At 39.3% G+C, this 20,772-nt stretch overlaps 1 protein-coding gene across 2 annotated transcripts in view; it reads left to right on the forward strand.

The window, feature by feature from the left end:
• The window catches only part of LOC102235888 (filaggrin-2-like), an 88,072-nt gene that overhangs the window by 57,368 nt on the left and 9,932 nt on the right, over positions 1 to 20,772 (forward strand). The window contains exons 9-38 of one of the 2 annotated variants that reach the window (XM_023338206.1): positions 813 to 1,163; positions 4,268 to 4,378; positions 4,706 to 4,813; positions 6,361 to 6,468; positions 6,559 to 6,657; positions 6,778 to 6,879; positions 7,235 to 7,315; positions 7,514 to 7,624; positions 8,427 to 8,522; positions 8,724 to 8,798; positions 9,014 to 9,100; positions 9,620 to 9,718; positions 10,456 to 10,530; positions 10,626 to 10,724; positions 10,848 to 10,946; positions 13,655 to 13,756; positions 13,910 to 14,020; positions 14,161 to 14,268; positions 14,410 to 14,520; positions 14,667 to 14,729; positions 14,882 to 14,992; positions 15,133 to 15,240; positions 15,394 to 15,504; positions 15,647 to 15,754; positions 15,944 to 16,045; positions 16,703 to 16,786; positions 16,906 to 16,995; positions 17,084 to 17,200; positions 18,577 to 18,684; positions 19,606 to 19,680. In XM_023338206.1, the coding sequence (XP_023193974.1) occupies positions 813 to 1,163; positions 4,268 to 4,378; positions 4,706 to 4,813; positions 6,361 to 6,468; positions 6,559 to 6,657; positions 6,778 to 6,879; positions 7,235 to 7,315; positions 7,514 to 7,624; positions 8,427 to 8,522; positions 8,724 to 8,798; positions 9,014 to 9,100; positions 9,620 to 9,718; positions 10,456 to 10,530; positions 10,626 to 10,724; positions 10,848 to 10,946; positions 13,655 to 13,756; positions 13,910 to 14,020; positions 14,161 to 14,268; positions 14,410 to 14,520; positions 14,667 to 14,729; positions 14,882 to 14,992; positions 15,133 to 15,240; positions 15,394 to 15,504; positions 15,647 to 15,754; positions 15,944 to 16,045; positions 16,703 to 16,786; positions 16,906 to 16,995; positions 17,084 to 17,200; positions 18,577 to 18,684; positions 19,606 to 19,680 (3,210 nt within the window). The remainder of the gene's footprint in view (positions 1 to 812; positions 1,164 to 4,267; positions 4,379 to 4,705; positions 4,814 to 6,360; positions 6,469 to 6,558; positions 6,658 to 6,777; positions 6,880 to 7,234; positions 7,316 to 7,513; positions 7,625 to 8,426; positions 8,523 to 8,723; positions 8,799 to 9,013; positions 9,101 to 9,619; positions 9,719 to 10,455; positions 10,531 to 10,625; positions 10,725 to 10,847; positions 10,947 to 13,654; positions 13,757 to 13,909; positions 14,021 to 14,160; positions 14,269 to 14,409; positions 14,521 to 14,666; positions 14,730 to 14,881; positions 14,993 to 15,132; positions 15,241 to 15,393; positions 15,505 to 15,646; positions 15,755 to 15,943; positions 16,046 to 16,702; positions 16,787 to 16,905; positions 16,996 to 17,083; positions 17,201 to 18,576; positions 18,685 to 19,605; positions 19,681 to 20,772) is intronic. The other variant, XM_023338207.1, reaches the window with a different exon arrangement.

A 20,772-nucleotide genomic window follows, 5' to 3' on the forward strand; every position in this document is an offset into this window, starting at 1 on the left:
CCTATAACAGAAAAAGAAATGTATTTTTTATTTTTGCAGGTATTTATACAATCAGTTAATAGAAATTTCAGTGAAGCAGGATTAGAGAGAGGGTTTCATGAGCTCCAAATACAAAAAAACCCATAATCTGTTAGTGGTACTTGAACAAGTTAACAGGGAAGGGGCATTTTTGTGTGTTGAGCTGAGAGAAATGTGGCATATGTAGAGTGCAAAATATTAAGGAAGTAAATAAAAACATAAATAAAATAGTACTGTATCTAAAAGGCTATTTGCGAGGAGATATACTTTTGTAGTTTCGAAGACAAATACCTATCAATACAAACATTAAACATGATTGTATTCAGTAGGAAACATAGTGATGCCTCCTAAAAAAGAGAATTTATGGATACAAATGATGGTTTTCATTGGTTCTCAGCATAGTGAGAATTTAAGCATACACAGTCCAGTGTATGACTGGGTAACACCACAATGAATGATATTGTATTTTTTATTTTTATTTTACAACCACGTCAACAATGGTCACACCCCTAACACGCACAATGTTTGTAAGCTGAACAGTATTTCCAGCAGTGAAAGGGTTGTGGAACAGCTTTTGAATTTAGCCTATCTCAGCAGTGTAAAATCACACTTTCATTGTGTGTTCTCACTTTCTGCGTGCGCGCGTGCGGGCGAGTGCGTGTGTGAATTAGGAAAAGAAAAGCTAGGCTTTCTTCAGATAAACAATCTGAGGCAGCATCTCTTATGCTAATGCCTTAGCTTGCTCATTCCTCATTGCATTTACATTCTCTGTCCTCCTGCACCTGATTCAACAGACAGCAGAGCTCCAGCGCCAGAAAGCAGATTTACAGAGGGCTCAGTCCCTCAAACGCACCACGCGTTATCCACCCGTACTCCATCTGAGCCTCCGCTGGTACGGATGGGGCAATCTGACCCGCTTTCTGTCAGAACGGAGCTCCATCCTCCTTCGTCGTCGTCTCCGCCGGGGGAGAACAGAGTTTCCCCGCCACGGGAGTTCACTCGTTCAGAAACAGTCCCTGAGCTTTCACATCTGTCCCACCCTGTTCCAGAGGGTTCCTCTCATCACTCTGTCACCAATCATCATCATCATTACATAGAAGAGACTACTGTTAAAGTTCAGCATCATTCAAGCCTAACTGACGGAGGTAAGGCACACCATTGACTAGGTTAGTCAAAATCTGACTTGGGGGATCATTTTCCAACAAGGCTGCTTTGTTTTGGGATCATTTTTATGTTATACTGCATCATCTCACATGTCAGAGGGAATTGTTGAGTTCACTGAGATTTCCTCACTGAGGGTGTGAGGGTGAGCGAGCGTACTGATGAGGGAAAGTTTAATGTGCGATATAGGGAAGTCTTTGAAGGAATGACTTCAGTTGGCATTGTGTTTGCATCATTCAGAGACATTGAGGGGGATTGAGGAACATCAGCCACAGGATCAGAGCCAAGAAAAGACACGAAGACAAAGCAGATGGAATCGGGGCAAAGCCCAACTTAACCTCACCCAGCTGCAGCACATTACAAACATCAGTGTCTGCAGCATTAATGTACAAACTCTGGAAGCATAAATAAAGACGTATTGTATTGTTAGAGGTAACTGTCTGCTGGTTTAGGCATGGTGTCAGCGTGCCTGCGAGGGGGCAGATGAAGAGCTTCATCACTGTCTATCCTTACAAAGCCCGACCGACTCTCACACACCCCTTCGCTTTTAGTCGCTGCAGAATGAGCAAGAACCTGGAATGCCTCCGCTGCCAACGTCTGATGTCAGACAGTTTCGGGGCTGAGCTGACTGAGATTAATCCCGAGAATCATCCTGCCCCCGAGGCAGCGCAGGTTACCGAGATCAAATTCATTTACGATCTCCACTGCACAACGGCAGCCCCCGAAACAACCCGTGAGTCAGAATCCCGCTTCGCTACGGCGAGCGAGTGTGACAGATGTGTGAGAAGGCGGGTCTGGTTGGGCCAGAGGAGGACACAGTCAGAGAGATGTAGGCAGCGTAAACTTTGATGAGATGCAACGATGGCATGATGCCAGTTGTGTGAAACGGTTCTGGGTGCTGTGAGAACAGCAGCCGACGTCCTGTCTCACCGGAGCCCCGGGGAACGAAGGGAAGAGAGTGAGGGAGGGAGGGAGGGAGGGAGGGAGGAGGTGAGAAAAGAGCGAGTGGGCGGGAGGTAGCCTGGAGGGGGATGCACCGCAGGGGAGCAGGATGCTTGCTGAATCCCCCCTATCTGAAAAAAAGAAAAAACGCACAGCGCCGGCTATAAACACCTCACGGGGGGGAAACACAGATGGAGGCATGCAGCTCTGTAGTCTCTAGCTGTCCGGCAATCATTAGTCCCTCAATGATGTTCATGGTGTGGTCACTCACTTTGATTAGTTATTCACATTTTTGTTAGCAATCATCTCTTTGAGGAAGACTGTGGTGGTTTAATTTAATGAACTGTGCTTTTGTTGATGAAAATGCTTGATCTACATTTAAGTCTGACCAGCAGCAGTCTGACCAAGAGTTTATATTGTATTTCATCTGATACAAAAAGGGTTATAATTATGCACAGAGTCTCAAATGCATACACTGTATGTAGTGCGCTCTAATATTTAGTTACATGTCCTTTAGCAAGTTGCAAAGAAATAACTCACTGCTTGTGTCTGTCAAGTGGAATTATTCTGGCTGGAAATTTGATCTGTCTTCTTACAAGAAAGGTAGAGTTCCATTAAATTTGCTGGTTTCCTGACATTTAAGCTTTGCTTTCACCATTTCCAGTAGAGTAGAAGGTGAGGACACTACAGAAGTGCAATGATAAAGCCATGTCGATGTGCATTTCAAATCATTGTCTTGTTGGAAAATTTAATTGTATTCAACAGGCTTATCTGTTGATTTGAGCTGAATTTGAAAATCATCTTTCTTCATTATTTTACCGACTGATGTTGTTTGCTGCACCAGTATCATTGGCATCAAAAACATTTACAAGTCTTACCTTGACTCTTTCAAACATACATTTTGTCCTTAGAGAAATGTCCTCTGAACATAGAGCATTCCACAAGAAAGCATTCGATTTCAACATTTAGGCAGCTTCACGTTTCAGATGTGATAGAAGGTGTCTAGTTTGGACAGTCTCTTTCTTGGTCACCTCAGAATACGCTGATGTTATACACCTCAGTTATATTTTTATGCAGGCATAAATAGGTGGTTCCTGGATTGTTCTTGAATATCATAATGAGTGAAAATGTGCCACAGCTGGGTGACTGAAAAGAATAATTACCTCAAGCACATATTGAAGCTGGTTTGGAATGGCTAAAGCTGGCTAATATTAAGCCTCTGTAATGGTTGACCTCAGCCTTGTTGGAGATTTATGGGTTTTGCTTAAAAGCATATGCTGTGCCAGTAACCTACCAAATAAGCTTAATAATTTCTGATAAGAAGAGTGGTCAAATATTCAGCTACAACCTTGTTAATTCCTAGAGAAAACTGTGCAGTTTGAAAAAATTCAAACTCGTTCACCTAATTTCTGTTTTGAAAATCCCTTAAAGTTCATGTCGATGTGTTTCTGTAAACTTTAGACCTGCTTTGTATTAACTAAACTAGTTTCACATCTCTCCTTTTTTGTTGGACTCAATCTGTTAGCCCAAAAAGCTTACAGTAGAGGATCTTGGGAATAATATAAAGCCCTGAAGGAGAAATAGGCAGAGGCAATTAAAAATGCGTTACAATTGGTATGTGTGTGCTAGGTTAGCTGGTATTGATTGGAGATGTTTTGTTCTCATCTCGACACAGGAAAATACATCCGTAAGAAGGCGTTACTGTTTCATAAGCCAGGTATTTTGTGCTTTGTCTAGGTATATTTTGGATTAAAAAAAAAAGGGGGAACGAACATTCAGACACATTTATGACATTGACATAAAAGCGGGAGCATGTCATACCTTTCACACCCAGAGTGAAAATGAAGCGATGAAGAAACCGCTCAAGCCCCTTTGACTCTCACAGCCCTCCCCCCCCAAAGCCCAGGGCTGAGGCCCCCAAAGGGCCGATCCGCTATCTGACAGAAAGGGAGAGAGAGAGAGAAAGAAAGACAAGAAAAAAGAAAAGTAGGTCTTAGCAGGAGGCAGGAAAACAATAGACACTATCGGTAATCTTTAGCCGCTGCAGCATCAGCCTAATTATGTAGTTCGTATCGTTCAGGCTGCTGAGGAAATACCCCACAAGGTCTCTGTTCTTGTTTTGTTGATTATGACTGTGGTTCTTCAGTTTCCCACAAGTCTGTACATGAGAGTCATGGACACAAGGCAACAAGCTCCACTGAGCATGAGCAAGACAGGGAGGAAGAGGAGGACAAAGAGGAAACATCTAAAACGACAGGTATTTCACGTAAATGTAGAGGCAGACTTAACTCTCAGCACAGAACAGTGCGCAAAATAAAAATTTTTATTATGGACGTTGACAGCTCAGAGTGAAAAACGACCATATAAAAACTCAAGGTCAGATCTATATAAATTCATCTCTTTGCTGACAAAATAGTCTGTCGTTGAGGCAATTTTTGACACCAAGAGCATCATCATAGATTCACTTAGACAGTGACTGAAGCTGATGGGTTCAAAATGAAAAACAGACTTTTAGAGAAAAGGGGGAAAATAAATTTCACCTCCTTTTGAGGACCTTTGTGTAAACAGTATTACTCTGTGATAGGTGCCCACAGCCCACAGCCCCGACACGAGACCCACGGCCACAAACCAACAACTTTATCTGAACATGAAGGGCAGCGGAGAGAGGCGGAGGGACATGCAGAGGCTAACGGTATCCATTTTGTCTGGATGGTAGTTCTTTAATCAGCCGTAGTTTATTGTAATTGTGTAAACATTTGCTCTTGACGTGATTTCATTTTAACTGTGAAGTAGATCTATCAGCAAATCCCTGCATTTATAGCTGTTTGCATTAAACAAATTGAATAAATAACTTTCAACACAGATGCCATTTAAATGACTGCACCAGTTTTATAATTATTAAATCCATTTCTAAAAATGTTTGGGTTTGTGTGCGGCTTCCTCCTTTTTTAATTCCCACTAGATTTTCAATAGTGATCAAGTCAGGCAACTATATTGTCCGATCCAAAATCCTACATTAATTCTTTTGGGACCAAGGTTGTGGTGTATGTCTATATCAGTAGTCCTTTTAGCATTTATTGTGTGTTACTTTGGAAACTGAAGTCTTCCTGCCAATCAGTGGTTTTCTGACGACCTTCCTCCTCAGGAATCATGCAGGTAGCATGTTTGTTTTTTAAGTTTGAGTTCGTGAACTGTGCTTCCAACTGTATCTCTAAGAACATCACGGGGCTTTGCTATCTTTTTGTATCTGTTTATTATTTTTTTCGTGCAAGGAAAAAAAGGAGCTGCAAGGAACTGATCTCTTCCCGAACAGCTCCTTGGTCTCTTTGGATGAACAAACAAATCTAACAATTCAAATGTTGCAACATTTCCAAATTGGAAATGGTAAAGCATCATATGAACAACTCAGACGAACTTGATTTTGAGGAAAATTTATGTTTTTTGAGAACTCAAATGAGAGATCGAAAGGTAATTTTAGACTTTCCTACTGTTCAAATCCTATAGGAATATTTCAGGGATGTAGTCTTGCTCACCATCACAGCATGCAACAGTGGTTGTAAAGCCATCGTTTAATTGCAGACATATAGGCAAAGAGCAAATATTTGTATCTGGCAACCATAAATATACTGAAGCTGCAAATATTTTTCTATCAAGGGGACAAAGTTTGCAGCTGAACTCAGGATAATTATGGAGAACTTAAAAAATAAGTGTCTGGTTTATTTGATGAGCTCTGGTTACAGCTTTTGGAGTCATTGCCCAGACTGTTACAGAGGATCCATAACTTAACACTAAGTGGGGGCATAAATTGTGTTTGCTGCTGTAAAAGTTATTAGAGCTGGCTATATGCAGCGCCTTGTATTAGCTGCGGCTCAGATGAGGCACTCCAGTGTTTGCTGTCTCACATCATTATCACAAACCAGTTTGTACAGCTATTAAGATAAAAATCTATGTAATCTGGCATTCCACTTTCGTTGTCTGATAACAGAAGTCATAAAATAATTAGCTTATTACCAAAACAAGAGTTTTCTGCCGAGCTTATCGGATAAGTTGCCCTTTTTCCGTACAATGATCAACCTACTCAAGTTTTCTTAGATTGAATAATTTCCAGTTTAATCAATCATGCACCATTAAGAGGGCAAACTGCTGTAAGGCAACCAAGAAAATTAAAGGAACTATTGAAATACAGTATATAGTCCTGAAATTTCCTTTGCTATTTCAGTTAACCTTGTGATTTTTCAGACCTCCACAAGTCTGAAGAGTATACACATGAAACTCACGGCCACAAAATACCCTCATCTGCGCATGGAGAGAAAGGGAAGCAAACAGACAATCATGTTGAAATTAAAGGTATATTTTCACATGTGCAGGCAATATTACCTTGGACACAACAGAACATTTTAATTTTTTATGCTTCTTATAATAATTCTGTTGTGTCAGACCCCCATGCATCTATGGGACACAAACATGAAACTCATGGACACTCAACAAAAACCTCCTCTGGGCACGTAGAAGACAGCAATGATACCGAGAAGACAGGTATTTATGAATCTGAGAATTTGTTTTAGTGATTAGCTCAGTAGAGAAAAATGAATTCATATGTTTGGTGAAAAACAGTAAAAAATGTTTGAGATTTCGCTGAAAACCTTGGTTTGTCAGTTTCCCATATGGCGGAGGGACATGTACATGAGGCTCATACATCAGCTGGCTTGTCTGAACACGGTGATGAGCAGCACACAAAGGCAAATCCTCACAAGACAGGTAACCGAATTTCTATATTCATGTTCTGATCGGTTGTTCTGAAATTAGCCTCGTCAGAGATCCACTTAGGTCACTGCTTGGGTGCGATAAAACAAAAACAAAAGAAATCCTACCTAGGCAAATACTTTTAGTTTTTTTTTTTTTTTAATAAATTAATTGCCATAGTAGTTTGCGAATATTTACTTATATAACTGGCCTCAGAGCCAGAAAATTGAAACAAATCACAATGCCCTAACTTAGAAAAACACATTGCCAGCTTTATGGCTACTAAAAGGGCTGTTGATGTTCAGCTCCCCAGATGGTTTTTCTCATTTTGGAAATAACAATCGTGTCTTGATTGTTTCCAACGAGTTAGAGGGACACAGACATGAGATGCATGGCCACAGAACAACTTTACCTGAACATGAAGAGGGAAAAAACACAAAGTCTCAAACAGGTATGTAACGTAGCAGCTCTGTAGTGTCATGTAGGTACATAATCTCTACCGTAGCAGTAGAAACCAATAGTGGTTAAGTTATCAACATGACCTCTAACAGTAGTAAATGACCCCCTGACAGAAAAAAGGCAAGAATGCACCTTAGTGTCAGCTTTCTTCCTGGCTTTGCTTATGACAACGGCAACTCTGATGTGACAGTTTCCCACATGTTTGAGGGATACGCACATCAACCGCATGGCCACAAAACACCCACTTCATCCCAGTCACATGGAGAGAAAGGCCATGAGCACGGGCATGAAGACATAAAAGGTATATTCTTGTTTTTAGAGTTTTTCTCATTTTAAAGCTGTAGCTCTGCTGTCGGTCTTGCCATGCCTGTTGGTGTAACCAGAAACACATTTCTATGTGGCTTCAGGTCTTAGGAAATTCAGATTCCGAAGTAAAACCTTATTTATTCATGAAGTGAGTGTATAGGTTTTTATGTGTGCCAGATATAGATGCTAACTGTGCACTGGATGAAAGGTGTGTATATGAATGGCAAATAAGTTACTTTTTGCAGTGGGTTTTCATTGGTCCTCCCATATGTCATGACTAGCTTTGAAAGTTCAATCAGATAATCCGTCCAAGCGCGCTCCCAAATGGCCAAGTAATATCAGCTTATTCCAACAGAAAGTTGAAGTCTGCCTTGTCAGAAACTACAAGAATTTAGCATGCTGAGGTGAGTGAATCCTCAACAGGACAGACAGTGTTTGAATAGAGTGTCGTGAGATAAAATAATGTTATTGGGTTCAGAAATATCACTTTCAACAGTTTCATAACTTTGTCACACATTAAGTTTATATTCTATTTCTAAACTGCAGCGCTCATACCACTAAATTTGTTATGGCCAAAATTACCAATAGCTGTAAATTGTATTGCATGTGCTGCAGTATACCATAGAAAGTTAGGAAATACTTGAGCAGTAACATTTTAAAATGCCTAGCTTTTTAAAATGTTACTGGAGTCTGGTGTAGGGATAGAGTGGACGTCCTTAAGCTGGTAGTCTTTGACAAAGTTATTGTAAAAAATATATAGATGTGTTGCTTTTATAGTAATGATTGTGGTGTTTCAGCTCACAGCAGTCATGAAGAAAACATACATCAGGCTCATGGTCATGAAGCAGCATCTGAACACAGAGCAGAGGGTGAAAAATCCCCAGAAAGGCAAGGTATCATTACAGGATGCAACATAAAGCTTAATGCCATCAATGAATGCTTGAACTCTGGTATATTTCTGTGGTAGTCAATGAAAAGTCAACAAAAAAAAGATTGACTTTGAAAGCCACAATGCTGTAAACATTAGAAGCTTTTAAAAGTTTTTTCTTTTTTTTTTTATTGTCTCAATATTCATAAAAATCTTAATGTTCCAGTCTTCCACAACCACGAGAACCACGGACACAAAACAAGCTCAGTGGAAAATAGGCAAGAGGAGACTAACAGCATAGGTACCTTGTTTACTTGTGGGGCTGGGGTTGGTTTCTTTATCATTTTATTAAAATTAAAGTTACCAGGGGTTTTATTTTATTTTTCCTCAAGAGAAATAAACATGAACAAACGGGCAGAAAGACACTGAAAGCTTGATGTGAGGACTAAAATATAATTAAGAAATATACAGTTATTTATTTTTCTTATTTTGTTCTTTGCAATCTTGCTGGGTCAGACACACATGGGCACAACACCCAGGGACACGTTAAACCAGCCGGTCACGGGCATGAGGAGCATCCACACAGAACAGCTGAAACTACAGGTATCAGCATATAGTTACAGATTGTTTCGATAAACAGAAAAGTTTAAAAATCAAAGTTGGAAAAAATTATCATTTGCACGTCATGTCATTTTGGACTACGTAAGTTCCATGGATGTTACTGGGTGGTATTTTACGTCTGGAATAAAAGGTAATAATTATGCTGTGTGTTGCTAACGATGATGTTTATCAGTCTCCCATACATCTGAGCGACAGTTTCATGGAACGAAAGGTGAGGCAAAACATACAAAAAGAAAAGCTTTCCGTCACTGTGATCGATCCACAGGTAGAAAAACCGTCCTGTAGCCAGCAGAGTTTCCTTACATCTACAGTAGTTTAACGTTTTCCATCTTAGTTTTTTATACACATACATTCACTTGGAGCTCCTAACCTCTGTAGTATCCTGAGAACTCAGACTCATTCAGCGATGTTAGCTCCACCCCAATGAAGTAGATGAGAAATGGAAACATAAAAATGCAAAGTTCTTTTAATGGATGACATAAGAATAATGTGTTATGTTAGGCCATCACGCATCTGAGGAACATTCGCATGGGACTCTGAAGCATCAAACATCATCTCATCATGGAGAGGGCCACATAGAAACACAAGCTGAAAGGAAAGGTACCCTTATTAGTTGTAGTGGTTAGAACTGCATTATGTGGTAGAACTGCATTGGGTGGCTTAGCTTGATGTATGTGGAAGGCCTGAAATGCAAGAGATACAAGTCACACATGATGTATTTTATAAATTGGAGCTTTTATTCCTGACACAACGGTTGGTGAGCTCATGAAAGATATTACGTGTGATTGTTGGATTTTTCATAGTCTGCTCTATAATAATTTTTTTTATTCATATGTTAGGATGAGTTTTTCCTATTAAAAAGAAAACAGAACCAAAGCAAAATCCCATTTTCGACAATTTTGGCACATTTACCTCCCAATAAATTCATAAATGAAGTTAGTAGGTGAACAGAAAATGTATTTATTATTGCAGTGATTAAAAAAAAAGCTATTCCAAAGATTATTTTACATTCTGTAGTCTAAGCCATGGTGAAAATCTACTTTTGCTATTGTTGGTATACTACGTAGTGCTTAAAGGATCTATGCCAATAGTTTTTCCTTTATTTAATAGGAACTGTGACGATTTTCCAAGAAAAAATATTTGACTTGCTCACAAGCAAGAGTAGATATACAATCTTCAAAAAATTTGTCCCTGAAAAAGATGGAGGAAAATCACTTGCTTTTCAGGGCTTCAATAGATTTACCCACAAGTTACACCTTGTAAAATTGTATGAAAGTAAAATGAATCTTCTTTTATTATTATTATTCTTTTTTTTATTAATAAAATTGATGGGCTAGACCAGCACACATCTGAGGAACATGGACATGTAATTCAGAGCCAGACATCTTCTCATCATGGTGAGGAGAGAAAAGGTAACACATTTCTATTATTAAGAATAATAATGTTTTCTGAATGGCAGCCAAAAAAAAAAAAAACATCTTAAAGACATGTATTATTTTCATGATAGCTGTGTCAGCCCCTCACAAATCCGATGGACATGTTCATGAGACTCATGGCCATAAAACAGCAACAGATGAACAAGGGCACGGTCATACTCAGAAAGCAGGTATCTATTCAGTTTGTGTTCTTGGCTTCAGTGGTTTCTTTATATTAGTGTGCATGCCTACCAGAAACAGCAAAAGTGGATGCGAATGTTTGCTGTCTATATTAATGAACATTATTGCATCAGTCTCCCAGATGCATGAGAGGCTCGCACAAGGCCACAAGACAACAGCCTCACATGGACATGGAGAGGAAGGGCATGGACACAATAAAGTAGAGAGGACAGGTATACAGTATGGATGTAATAATCTAATCGCAATAATCTGAAGCTGGACTGATGGAAACGTCAAAGAGAGAAAACAGCCTGTCGCTTTTTTGCTACATCAGAACCACACACTTTAATGTTTTTATTGGGATGTGATGTGATGGAGCAACAGCAATTAGTGCGTAGCTGTGGACTAGAGGGAAAAGGATACAGGTTTTGACAGATTTTACAAATAAAAACTTGAAATGTGCATAATGTATTATATGTGCCTGTTCTTTGCGAATAAGCTCCAGTTTAGTCAAATTGAAGAGTTTCTATAAACAATAATTCTAGAACTTGCCAAAGACTTTCAGATGAATTGTAACATATTAATAAGTAATCTAAACTGCAGCTCTAGCTTTAGAGTTGTTGTCGACCTCATAGGTGAACTTCTAATCCCATTCAAGTTCATTACTGTCTCTAACTGGGTTTCATCCAGTATTCGTCTATCCATCAGCTCTGACACGCTGCATAACGCTGCCACCACCATGTTTCACAGTGGGTCTGGTTGTTCTCTGATGTGCAAAACATGGTGCTCTGTATGTAGGCCAAAAATTTGATTTTGGTCTGCTGTAACCAGAGCACCATTTTTCACATGTGCTCCACCATGTGTCGACATGGGTTGTCGCAAACGGCTCATGACGTTCTTTGAACACGGACAAAAAAAAAAAACACACTGTTAAAAAGGTCAGATTTGTTGTTGTGTTAAAAGATTTTTCCAGCTGAGCTGGGCTGAGATTTACATATACTGGGTCACTCGGCTGCCTGTCTGAGTAACGCACACCTTGCCAGGCATGTCGGTTTAAGTGGTCAACTATGCATCCTTTTCCTTTCACTGCATTTGTATGTGCTACTTTATGTAGGTCTGTTATTAAATTCCACTAAAATACACTGAAGTTTGTGGTTGTAACAAAGTAAGAAAACGCTGGAGATGTGTGAATAATTTGTCAAGGCACTGCAAGTTTATAAAAATGATCTGAAATCTTAACTAGGAAATAGTAGCATACTTTTTAAAATTAGGTGCTGCATGATTTTTAAACTTTATATCACAATATTAGGAAAATAAATATACAAAATGATGCCACTGGAACCTTAAAAGTGTAAGAAGGAAACATTTTGCTTCTATTCTTAATATTAAATGATTTATTTCAGATGCCCTCAAGCCTAGTGGACACGTACATGATGCTCATGGTCACATACCAGCAACCCCACATGAGCATGGAGAAGAGGGGCACACACACACAGACACTGACAGGACAGGTACATGCTATAGAAAGAAGGAATATCTGAGTTGAAAACTATAATGTCACTATGTAAGTTTACATATTCAGTATGTAAGCTTACATACTGAATATGCAAGTGTAGCATAGTTGTAAAGATAATTTACTATATTTTCAATAAATGTAAATGAATTGTGACCAATAAGCTAGCTTTCACAGAAGGTAAGTGCGACTCATGAAGGAGCAGACAGACTAGAAGGTTGCAGTTGCGAGTGCCTTGTATTTATAGTGTGAAAAAATTATATACATATTTACAAGTGGAAACATCCAAATAGCCATATAAAAATGCGCAAAAAAGAAAGAAAAAATAAATAAACAAAACCCAAAGTTTATCAATCCCACAGTTCCAACATAAATGGACCCACACCCTTCAGTTCATCTACCCCAAGCTGCGGTTGATTAGAGGTCCCAAGCAGATTACAATTACAGTGCTTGGTGCAGTGCAGGTCATCAGCTGACTAAAGTCAGATCAGAGTGGGGACAAAATTGTTCATTAGCTGCAAGGAGCCTCCTACCAGCCTGGCATGAGAAGCAGAAATCTTCCAGCACCAAAAGTCCAATCTTTTCTTGGGCTCTAGCTCGCCATGGAACCTGGCCTGAATAATAAAACAGGACCATTTTCTCAGTTTAAATATATATATATATAATCAAAACATTCTACACTAGTGTGCACACAAATTCATTAAATGTCACTCTTTGCACTATAAATAATTCTAAAACAGTCAATATGCATTTTCAATAATTATAAAATTCAATATAAATTACATCCATGAAAAATCCAATAAATATGCACCATATAAATTAGTTAACATGAAATGTAAAAACCCCAAATCGAAACAATTGCTCAATAAATATTTAAGGCACCTTATTGTCCATCAAACGGGTTAACAGTCATTTAGCAGCTACACCGACAAACAGTGACAATGAGCTAATGCTAAATCACACACGGAAACACTCACCATTTCCGCAGTTTTATCTCACACAAACAGATTTTTTTTTCACCTCCTTTATGGCTCCTACAATTCAGCACATTATGTAAGCATCATACAGATTTAAGGTGAATGATGAATTACACAGCTCTGCTCCTCCCAACGCGTCCTAATGTTTCATACCTCCCGGCTCCTGCTAGTATACCTAGCAGATAGGCTGCGATAGTACACGTGACACTGATTCCCAACAGCGATTGGCTATGTGGAAATCTCGCGAGAATCGCTGACATTACATTAAAGATATCGCGAGATTTGAGATGAAGGGGACAGGGAGTGGAGAAACCGGATAATGAGGGAATGGTAGTTAAAATTTATACCCGGGTTACACAAGTTTACAGAAAATAACTGAAAATTACATGTGCGAAAAGTAGATATTTACACAGGCATTTACTCGTAAGCTAAATGAAAACATGTATTTCAGATCCTCATGAGTTTCAGCCTGTTGTACATCATGGCCACAAATCGACAACCTCACACGGACATGGAGCGATGGAGCACACACACAGAAAAGGTGAAAGTGCAGGTAAACCTTTAGATGGATAGTCAGAAGTTTTTGTAAACTTTTCCAAAACATTGTGATCATACACATTTACAAAACATGTCCCCAAAAGTGTTGAAAGCTGCAAAAAGCAGGGATTTTTATTATCTGATATCTTATTGACAATTATTATTTCAGATGCTCATGTGTCTCACACCCATGTACATCACAGTCAGAACCCCCCAGCCTCACACAGGCACAGAAAGACAGAGCACTCCCACAGACAAGTTGAAGCGATTGAAACGACAGGTATAGTTGTTAGACGGAGTAGACATTATTCTCTTAAAATCAAATAATGTATGATATGCAACAGATAAGTTCGCAAAATGGGGAGAAAAAAAAGGACAACGCTGTGCAGACTTGTCATTTTTTGACAATGCTTATTTCAGATCCTCCGGCGTCTCATGGACACGGACATGAGACGCATGGTCACAAATCAGCAGCCTCACATGGACACAGACATGAGTCGGACACACACAGAAAAGGTGAAAGTACAGGTAAACATTTTGATGGATAGTTAGAAGTTTTCGTAAACTTTTCCGAAACATTGCACATTTACAAAACATGTCCCCAAAATGTTGAAAGCTGCAAAAAGCAGGGTTTTTTATCTGGTATCTTATTGACAATTATTATTTCAGATGCTCATGTGTCTCACACCCATGTACATCACAGTCAGAACCCCCCAGCCTCACATGGGCACGGAAAGACAGAGCACTCCCACAGACAAGTTGAAGCAATTGAAACGACAGGTAAAGTTGTTAGATGGAGTAGACATTATTTTCTTAAAATCAAATAATATATGATATGCAACAGTTACAGTACGTTCGCAAAATGGTGAGAAAAAAAGGACAACGCTGTGCAGACTTGTCATTTTTTTTGACAATGCTTATTTCAGATCCTCCAGCCTCACATGGACATGGACATGAGTCGGACACACACAGAAAAGTTGAAAGTACAGGTAAACCTTTTGATGGATAGTCAGAAGTTTTTGTAAACTTTTCCAAAACATTGAGATCATACACATTTACAAAACCTGTTCCCAAAAGAGTTGAAAGCTGCAAAAAGCAGGGATTTTTTTATCTGGTATCTTACTGACAATTATTATTTCAGATGCTCATGTGTCTCACGCCCATGAGCATCACAGTCAGAACCCCCCAGCTTCACACTGGCATGGAAAGACAGAGCACTCCCACAGACAAGTTGAAGCGACTGAAACGACAGGTATAGATGTTAGATGGAGTAGACATTATTCTCTTAAAATCAAATAACGCATGATATGCAACAGGTACATTTGCAAAATGGGGAGAAAAAAAAAGACAACGCTGTGCAGACTTGTCATTTTTTGACAATGCTTATTTCAGATCCTCCGGCGTCTCATGGACACGGACATGAGACGCATGGTCACAAATCAGCAGCCTCACATGGACACGGACATGAGTCGGACACACACAGAAAAGTTGAAAGTACAGGTACATATTTAGATGGATAGTCAGAAGTTTTTGTAAAATTTTCCAAAACATTGAGATCATACGCATTTACAAAACATGTCCCCAAAAGAGTTGAAAGCTGCAAAAAGCAGGGATTTTTTTTATCTGGTATCTTACTGACAATTATTATTTCAGATGCTCATGTGTCTCACACCCATGTACATCACAGTCAGAACCCCCCAGCCTCACACGGGCACGGAAAGACAGAGCACTCCCACAGACAAGTTGAAGCGACTGAAACGACAGGTAAAGTTGTTAGACGGAGTAGACATTATTCTCTTAAAATCAAATAATGCATGATATGCAACAGATAAGTTTGCAAAATGGGGAGAAAAAAAAGGACAACGCTGTGCAGACTTGTCATTTTGTTTGACAATGCTTATTTCAGATCCTCCAGCGTCTCATGGACATGGACATGAGACGCATGGTCACAAATCAGCAGCCTCACATGGACACGGACATGAGTCTGACACACACAGAAAAGGTGAAATGACAGGTAGAGCTGTTAGATACAGCATAATGCAAATGTATATATTTACTAGATTTAGTCAAAGATTAGGTCATGGAAACATTATGTTGGTACATATGAAAAATAAAATAAAAGCTAAAATCAATTAGAAACTGAGGAAAAATATCTTTAGAGTGTTTTCTTTGAGATCTTAATAAATAAAAATGTTAATTCCAGGCCATGACAAGTCCCACGGACACAAGACTCATGGTCACAGTTCAACATCCTCACATGGACACGGAGAGGAGGAGCACACACCCAGAAATGTTGAAATGACAGGTAGAGCTGTTAGATACAGCATAATGCAAACGTATTCAAAGCCTTTGACCTCTTATTATATATTTTGTAACATTGTAGCCAAAACCTTCAACATATTTCATTGGAGTTTGATGTGATAAGCCAACATTTTTGTGTTATTTGTGAAGTGTTTGGAAAATAATCTGAAGAAGGTAGAGCAGATTTAGTTTTCCGAAAAATTCTGCAACCAATTGCAATCAGATTGGTTTCAATCTAATTGCATCAGATCACTACCTAATTGTTGAGCAGAGTCCACCTGTGAACAAGAAGAAATCTATTGTTGGTCACTTAGTCTCAGGCTTTATTTTAGAGCATCGGAGCAAAAGGGGATGAATGTAAATGCATGCACATTTTTATTTCTAAAATAATAAATAATCTACTTCATGAGCATGTGCTACTTTTTTGTGGATTTATCACATAAAATCCAAATGAGATGCATTTACATTTGCAGCTGCAAGTTGACAAAATGTAAAAAAGCTTGAAACATATGAATACTTTTGCAACATCATATGTTGTGGTAGTTTAATACATCAAGCATAAAAGTAAAAAAGAAAAAAGCTACAAAAACTAATGCACAAAAACAACTAGTGATGTATAACATAAGTTTATTTGTAACCATAATAAGAATATTGATTCTAGATGCTTCCAACTCCCATGGACATGGACATGGACATGAGAATCAAGGCCACAAATCAGAGCATGGAGAGACACGGCATAGCCCAGGTACCACTCAGTTGTGTATTAATATTTTACATATAGAATAGAATAGAATAGAATAGTTCCTCATTAGTTACATTTGGAATCTCCTAAAAATAAAAAAAAATGTTGTTTCTGGTTTGAAGACCCTCATAACTCTGAAGAACATGGCCACAAATCCACATCATTTGTACATCAGCTGGAAAGTGGAGGGCACGGGGAAACTCACAGGACAGGTATCTGTTTTTACATGCTGTTGTAGAGATCTTCCCATAAATCTACGTAAGAGCTTTACTTACATCTCCGCTGATGATGGCATTTCAGTCGCACATGGTTTTGAGGAGCACGCACACAGCACTCACGGCCACAAAGCAACAATCCCATCACGGCATGGGGAGGACAGGGAGGACGCTCACGGCCACAGGAGGGCTGAAAATGAAGGTACTTCGATTTTATGCAGTCATTGCGACGCGCTCGTAGATTTACAGTAGCTATGAATACTACATTACATGTGAGGCAGCGGAAGCGGAGTAGATAAACATTTACAACAAATTAGTCTTGGCAGCTCACGGTGAGAGGGAAAGATGCATCTAAACGTATCTCTTCAACTGAATAATTACCTGTCAGTCAACATGAGCAATACTGCTAAATCTTGATCTGGTAGTAATAGTAGTGACATATTATTTTATGACAGGCCTTTAGTGATGTTGAAGGCAGGAAGTAAATAAAAAACTGCATGGTATATGAAGTAAAGATCAAATATGCAGGTTTACTCTAATCAGCGTGTTGTAAGCATTCGGTATTGGCTTTTTAAAATTATTATTATTATCTATGGCAATAATATTTTACTCAGAAATCTGTGAATGACGCTGACTTTGTAGTAGCATTTGTGCTATGGTGTCATGAAAAGTATTTGCCCACTTACAGATTTATTCCAGTTTATATTTTTTCCTCACACTTAAATGTTTCAGATTGTCAAACAAAGAAAAACTAAGAAAATGTAAAAAAGAAAGAAAGAACATTTTATAATTTTGATTTCATTTATTATGGTATACGCTATTCAAACCTACCTTGCCCTATGTTTTTGCCTCCTAAACGCAAAAGCTACGTTAATTGGCAAGGAGTCATTTACACCACTGTCAAGGAGTTTTGGCTCACCGCTCTCAGAAAAAATGTTATAATTTAACCACGTTGCAAGCGTGAGGAGTCTATTCAAGTTTATGCTGCAGTCTAGACTTTTTAATTTTTATTTTCTAAGTGTTTCAACGTTGGACTTCATGGTGTGATTCAGATCAATGACCAACTTCATGACCCAGCTCAAAGCCCCAAACTGGACAGACATTTCCCTTCAGGTTTTCTATTGCGGTGGAGAGCACAAGTCATGGTTATCTATAGTTACAGCAAGTCAGCATTTAACACGTTTGAATGTTGGTGTAATATTTTGCCAAAAGTCTTGGGGGTCGTTGGGTCTGACAAAGAAGACGGCTGTAACAACTTCCACACTGATGGATGTCAGAGATTATTTTTTTTTCTCCATTTGCTGTTGGATTTCTTTAGGTCAAAGCATGATGACTTGCTAAGCAGATTTTTCAGCCTGTTTAATGGTGTCAAATTCATTTTTTGATTCTGGCAGAAATAAAGTGTCTGTATGTCCAGTCAAGTTAAAACTTAAAAACTGACAACAACAACAAAAAAGAAGTAATTAGCAAAGAGACTAATTATTTTCACAGCATTGTAAGTCGCTTGGTAAACCACTCATGATTTAAACCTTGCTGAACGAATATAAATTGATTTTTTGAGTTGTGGATCGTTTGTAGAGCACAGTATCGTTGCAAACCACGGGAGAGGAGGAGGTGGTCACGGGACCATAAGGCATGGTGTTCGGAAAGAAGACGACGAGGACAAAGAAAGAGGGAAAAAGAAAGGTAGAATCTTGTATCGATGTAGTCGCACAGCAGTTTGTAACTGGTTGTACATATTGATTACACAGTTACACAGCTGAGGCAGGCTTATGGGATTGCCAAAGGAGAGCTTATTGTTTTTCTGCAACTATTTGTTAGCAGTATTTGTGCTGACGTGAGGCTCGCTGTCCTGCTTACGGTCTAGGAGTTCTGTTTCTCATCATCCCATGAATGCTGGTGTATAAAAACACATGTAATGAGTTGTTAACATGAAGAAATGAAGTGCGTTTTTGAAACATCTCAATCTGCTGCAACCTCTCAATCATGGTTGTTAATTTTAAAGTGCGACATTGCCAAGGGACAAAGTAAGCTACACTTGCTGTGAAGTCACTTCTGACGGTAAAATCTGAAGATCGAGCTATATATACGCAATGATAGGAATACTGGAGGGAGTGTTTTTGAAGTTCTCCATCTTCTCAAGTGAAACTGGGAATTTTGATGACTTCCTGTCAACAGAAACTTTAAACCAGTTCCACGCTGGTTTCCTACTTTTTAGTTTGTTTCAGAATAACAATTTGCACAAATTACTACTTGTGAACACATCGCCTTTTCATCCAAATCAAAACATATTTGTAACTAGAAAGCAACACAAAACATTTCTTTATCAATGAATTTTGTTTCAATTATGTCCAACCAGTAAAGAACTCTGCAGTAGTTATAGAGCCCATCAGCTTTGCAGAACCATTTCAACCCATTTTCTCACGAAGATTTAGGTTTTAATCCCAAACACCTAATCTGTTAGATTCCTCTTTAGACTCCTGTGTTGCTCTGACACTGTCCTCTAGGCTATGCAGACTCCAGCTGTGAGAATGTAAAGTGCAGTAGAAGACCGTGGCATGGTGAATGACATGAATCTTAAACAAAGGTTCCTTCATTTCCCCAAAGGGCTTCTGAAACTCTTGACCTCGGGAGAGCCTCAGGTCAAACAGTTACTCGGGATCATATACGACAATTTTAAAGGTAAGAGGTCGAACCTTTTAGCAGCAGGTCTGAAGAACTGGACAGAAAGATTATATCTCAATGCACCTTCTGGATTCTTTGGTGTTAAAGTGGAACGTTTGTAGAAAAATTCCTTCGCTTTGCTCCATCTTTTTCATCTGTCCCTCTTTGTTCATCCCTTCCCTCTGCGCCCGCTCCCCTCTCACGGCTGTGTTCACTTTGTGTTCATGATTAAGGTAAGAAGTTGCACTTTGTGTTCATGCTGCTGTTCAAACACCTGCTGGTTGTTCACATTTCTTTTTCTCCTATGGAAAGGATGCTTGTTCGGAAAATATGCAATCATCGCTTTAAACTCACAATCGTCAATCCGGACGGTTTTCCTCTTTCTCTCACTGTGACCTTTCACTGTTAACCATTCACAACTGATAAATACCAATAAACCAGCATCTTGACTCATAACACTAATTTGAGGAAGAATGTCCCATTGCCTTTCCAGTCTGGAAAGTAATTGGCCATTTATATTTAATTAGGCAGGTCTCCCCTACTGCTTGCACGGTTCCCTCAGTGCTGAGAGAGGCACTTTATGGTTCTCCTTGCGTTGGCTTCCTTTAAGCCGGCTCATTAATATTTTAGCTGGCATCATCAGCCGAACAATAATAAAATAATAATGTGACGGCTGATTAAACAGCTAAACTCCGACTTTCTAATGTGCATTTAAATGCGTATTTGCATAAACATGCCCGGTAAACGCCTCTTTAGAGGACAGTGATGCCTTGCAGCACACTAGTGCAGCCAACTTCTGAAGCTTAATAAAAGCTTAATTAGGAAGCGGCCTCAGCCAAGATAATCAGCGAGAGTGGAGCAACACCTCTCCACCGACGGCTGCACCGCCTCTGCACAATGCAGACACCTCTGTTCCTAATATCATTAATCTGTCTCTGAAGAGAAATTATTCCAATCATTGCACAATTTTACTTTTGTTGTTGTTGCCGTTTGTTTTCGGCTGGTGTTGGTGGGACGGACTGGCGACCTGCACAGGGTTTACTCTGCCTCTCGCCCAAATACAGCTGCAGATAAGAACTGCGATTGTGCCGCTGGCGCTACCTTGATGTC

The sequence above is a fragment of the Xiphophorus maculatus genome, chromosome 8, assembly GCF_002775205.1.
Source record: "Xiphophorus maculatus strain JP 163 A chromosome 8, X_maculatus-5.0-male, whole genome shotgun sequence".
In the NCBI taxonomy this organism is placed as follows: Eukaryota; Metazoa; Chordata; class Actinopteri; order Cyprinodontiformes; family Poeciliidae; genus Xiphophorus; species Xiphophorus maculatus.